Below are 1,839 nucleotides of genomic sequence, written 5' to 3'. Positions count from 1 at the left end.
TTTTTATTTTTTTTGCTGCACTGGTGGAACACACCCTTCTTCCATCCCAAACGGGCTCTATCCTGGGAACATGGTTTCTAGTGCAGGAAGGGGTGCTGCTTTGATTACTGTGAGATGAGCTAAAGGCTTTCACTCACGTCCCTGAGCCTGCTGCCCTGACTGGTGTAGCTGCTCAGCATTGTGATCCTTGGGATGCCCTCGGTTAGGGGAAGGTTTGGTTCTGCTCTGAACAAGCAGCTGTGTGTGGTTCTGCTGGTGGCAGATCAGGGGGGGCAGTGACAAAGCTTCCCTCTGCTGCTAGCAGAGCATTACTGAACTGCAGCCTTGGGTGAGTGCAGTGTGTGAGCAGTACCACGGGGTGCTGCTGCAGTGCTGTTCAGATCTGATTGCAGGCTGGAGGGGGCAAGCTGATGGTGGAAAGCTGAGCAAACTGTCTTGGAATCCTTCTGCAGCCTGCATGCCTTCCCCAGGCCCGCGGAGGAGAGGGGTTTGCTGGTGTGTGTGGTGTCATGATTACAAACTGGTCAGATGCAGCATTCTCTGACCTTTCTGTGATGTTTCTTGTGTTTCCAGCAGGCCTTGGAGAAATCACCCAGCAGCTGAATCAGAGTGAACTAGCTGTTTTACTGAACTTGCTGCAGAGCCAGACTGATCTGAGCGTCCCACAGATGGCCCAGCTGTTAAATGTACACTCTAACCCAGAGATGCAGCAACAGCTGGAGGCTCTCAACCAGTCCATCAACGCTCTGACAGAAGCCACAACTCAGCAGCAGGAGTCTCAGGCAGCAGCAGCAGCAGCAGCAGCAGAGGAAGCCATAGAAGAGCCACCCACGGAGGCCCAGCCACCGGAGGAGCAGGTGACTCCAGAAGCAGCTGGTGCTCAGGGAGACATGCAGAACGTGCTGGCCGTTCTGCTCAGTCAGCTGATGAAGAGCCAGGAGCCTGTCCTAACCCTGGAGGAAAGCAATGGGGAGAAGAGCAGCGAGCAGCGGGGGCTGAGAAAAACCCCTACAATGCATCAGGAGGAAAGCACAGGTAAATAACCGTGAGCACTGCTTGTGCATCTCCAATGCCATTCACCTGGTTGAAAAAGTCAAGCTGCCATACGAGTGCCTGTGGTTCAGCTGTGACCTGGAGGAGCTGAGACATCTGAGAGCTGTGGCAGGGGGAGGCTGGTGAAGCGGGGCGTGGGGTGAGGATGGGAGGAGGAAGGTGCTGGGTGTTAGAATGTGGTCAGGGCTTACACACCCAGGTAGGCTTCTTGCACGGTGCGGTTATGCAGATTTCCCTGTCTCACTCGCCCCAAATATTTTTTTTTCCCCACCGTTACCTTCCTGCTCAATCAAGGAAAAAAAGAAAAGCGGTAAAGAACATGAGAAACGAAATACTGGAGAGCCCTGTGAGGGAGGGATGGGTGCACAGCTACCCAGGTTCAGTGTGCGTAGGGTTGTGATGTGTGAGTGCTGGAGCTGTGCAGCTTTGGAAGCTGAGGCAGCAGGTTGTTGTCAAGCAAGTTAGAGGCATGCTTAAAGACCTGCCCAAAAGGAGAGCAGCGAGCTCGTGGATTCCATTTCCAGAGGTGAGTGTAAATGTCTCCATGTCTTTTTTTTTTTTTTCTTGTTGATTTTTTGAATTATTAGCAACATCCTGTGACGACCTCACCAAATTGTAGAAGCGCCTCCTGAGTATGTCTCAGACTCTCCAGGGAGCCTCTTTTGGCCCGATACACAACTCCTCTGCAATGTAGCTGAACGTGCTGTGTTCTCGTGCCTTCAACACACCCGCCCACCACAAGCCAGTTGTGATTGTGCTTTTTTTTCCTTTTTTTCTTCTTTTTTT

General features: G+C 52.3%; 1 protein-coding gene across 1 annotated transcript; it reads left to right on the top strand.

The window, feature by feature from the left end:
• Nucleotides 1–494: 494 nt before the first annotated feature.
• LOC104916678 (cyclin-dependent kinase 12-like) lies at nucleotides 495–1,833 on the top strand. Its single transcript, XM_010727695.1, has 2 exons — nucleotides 495–1,035; nucleotides 1,641–1,833. Exons 1-2 carry the CDS (start codon nucleotides 510–512, stop codon nucleotides 1,670–1,672), a joined length of 558 nt encoding a protein of 185 aa, XP_010725997.1. The 5' UTR covers nucleotides 495–509; the 3' UTR covers nucleotides 1,673–1,833.
• Nucleotides 1,834–1,839: the final 6 nt, after the last annotated feature.

This window comes from Meleagris gallopavo, unplaced genomic scaffold, assembly GCF_000146605.3.
Source record: "Meleagris gallopavo isolate NT-WF06-2002-E0010 breed Aviagen turkey brand Nicholas breeding stock unplaced genomic scaffold, Turkey_5.1 ChrUn_random_7180001928155, whole genome shotgun sequence".
NCBI classification, from domain to species: Eukaryota; Metazoa; Chordata; class Aves; order Galliformes; family Phasianidae; genus Meleagris; species Meleagris gallopavo.
Note: the sequence above shows the minus strand (reverse complement) of the source record. Positions and strands in the feature narration are given on the sequence as shown.